This window comes from Geospiza fortis, unplaced genomic scaffold, assembly GCF_000277835.1.
Source record: "Geospiza fortis unplaced genomic scaffold, GeoFor_1.0 scaffold101, whole genome shotgun sequence".
Taxonomy (NCBI): domain Eukaryota; kingdom Metazoa; phylum Chordata; class Aves; order Passeriformes; family Thraupidae; genus Geospiza; species Geospiza fortis.
Window position 1 is genome coordinate 501,603 of NW_005054388.1, and position 2,301 is coordinate 503,903.

The 2,301-nt window shown below is 46.1% G+C and overlaps 1 protein-coding gene across 1 annotated transcript in view; it reads right to left on the reverse strand.

Moving 5' to 3' along the window:
- Window positions 1-1,230: 1,230 nt before the first annotated feature.
- HES6 (hes family bHLH transcription factor 6) overlaps window positions 1,231-2,301 on the reverse strand; it is a 2,667-nt gene continuing 1,596 nt past the window's right edge. Inside the window, exon 4 of the mRNA XM_031060708.1 lies at window positions 1,231-2,301. This exon is cut by the window's right edge and continues 122 nt beyond it. Coding sequence (XP_030916568.1) covers window positions 2,014-2,301 — 288 coding nt within the window. The 3' untranslated portion in view covers window positions 1,231-2,013.

The window sequence follows — 2,301 nt, forward strand, 5'->3', positions numbered from 1 at the left end:
CTGATCTCCTTTCAGCACAGTAACCATAGCTAATAATTATAGTCCCTGGGGATTTACAGCTTTTAGAGGAATGTATGTTTTTAAGATGATGCTGTCAAACTGCAGTAAAATATTTTCATCAGAGTCTGTCCCAGCATAGCAAGAAGGTGACCAGGAGATGCATTGGTGACACCTTCTAGAAGTACAGGAGCACTTCAGGCTGACCTGGGGCAGGGAGCTGCTCTCCTTGCTGGTCACACTGCTGTGCATGGAGGTTCCCCTGCTGGGTTCATGGCATGGGCTTTTCTCTGAACTCCCCCTGTATCTGTGACAGTAAGCTGGGAGGATCTTTAATGCCTTTTCTCTGCCAGGATTCTGCAGTTTTCTTTGCCTGGTTGGTTTCTCTACCCATGAGTACTCTGTGTGCTTTGCTGCCGTGCTTCACTTGGGCTGGCCCCACCTCCTACTCTCCTCTGGACCTTTGCAGTGGGATCAGGATGAGGATGATGATGATGATTTGTATTTTTCACATTAGTGATCACTCCAAAGGGCCCCAGCAGGAAAGGGGGAATCTTCATTTTCAGGCAGAGGGTGGAAGCTGAGGTTGATGTTTGTGCAATTCTGGATCTGTGCAATTCTGTGGCTTTACCTGACGTCTCACCTGCCTTGCCTCCTTGCAGCCAGGTGTAGGCCAGTTGTTTCTCCTGCCACTGCTCCTCATGGCCTTCGGGAGGGCTGGATAAAAGGGAAAGCTTCCCAGGAAAAGATGCTAAACCCGGAGGTGCCGCTTTTCACTCCTTCAGCACCTCATCCCATAGATCTCGCTGCATAATGAGCCCCTGAACTGCGGGGCCGTTCATTAGTATGCTCCGTGTTTGTTTAAGAGCTCCCTGCTCTTTTATTTCTGCTGTGAGCAGCTTCTAACTGCCTTTGAGATGAAAAACGGGCAGCAAATGTTGCCAGCAAGTGAGTAGATTTGTCCCAATCTCCTCTGTCCAGTTTGCGGGGAATTTCACCTTCTGCTCTCTAGATGATCTTTGTGACTCAGTTATCAGTAAAAGCTAAAGCATCGATCCAGCCTGATAAAGCCAGCTCCCTATTTCCTTCATATAAAGCGTCCCTGTGATGCAGGCAGGGCTGCCTGTGTGTGTGGTGAACGCTGCTTTCCTACACAGAGTCAGGGGCAGCCCCCAAACCAGCCCTTCCAACTGCATCCAGTAAAAACAGTTTGTGAAAGAAGCAAAGCCAAGCAGATGCTCAAACACTCTTTATTCAGAGCACACAGGACAAGGCCGGGAGAAATGTCAGTCGTTATCTTCAAAAGGTTTATTTAGAACTTTTAGTTATGGAAACAAAAAGAAAATCCCTAAATATAACTATATGTAACATATATATATATATATATATATACACACACATGTCCTCACAAGCTGTAGAGCAATGTCAGGCTGGGAACAGCAAAGCCTGAGTGAGCAACCCACAGAGCATTTCTAAACAGCCTAAAAAGTCCAGACCAAGTCTCTCCCTTTTTTGCTTTTTTTTTTTTTCCTCCTAATAATTGCAGCATTTTTACAGGACTCAACACTGGAATCTCCTACACTGCACAGGGATGATATTAAAAATACAAAGCAGAAGAGGCCAGTTGCTTACCCTTTTATCCAACAAAGGGATCTCAATGGCTTATGTGAGATCTGAAGGTAAATTTGATTCCAGAGAGGTTTGTTGCTTATTGGCTTGTATTTTTATTAATAGAAAGTTAATTATTTTAGAATGTAAGACAAGAAAACTATATCATTATTATACACTAAAGAGCACGAGAGGATTCTAGACAATAATTTAGATGTATTAAATAAATAAGAAATAATAGCAGCCTTCTACAATGCAGGCTACACATAGGTTTACTTCGGTTTGAAGTACCCAGGTCTTTAGTACACCTACAGGAACAGATTTGCTCCACAAGTGTTTTAAAGAAACATATCTATAAGATACATACGTGAGAGCGTCTAAGGTTAGGACAAAAACGGAAAGCACACTTTACCACGGTCTCCACATATCTAACGACCCCATTCTGGGGCTGTTATGGGAAACATTTGGCTGCAGAACCTGTCTGGGAGGAGGTGCAGCATCAAGCTGGTTGCAAAGCGGCAGCGAGGGCAGCTGGAGGGGATTTTTGGCAGCTTGCTTGTTCTCCGCAGGGCAGAGGCGCTCCTGTGCCGGGTTTGTGCCCCGGGCGCTGCCCTTGGGGCTCGGGGCACTTTTGTGTGTCGGGAGCGGCTGCTGAGCCGGGCTGCCCGAGCGGGGCAGGGATTTGAGCAGGTGGTT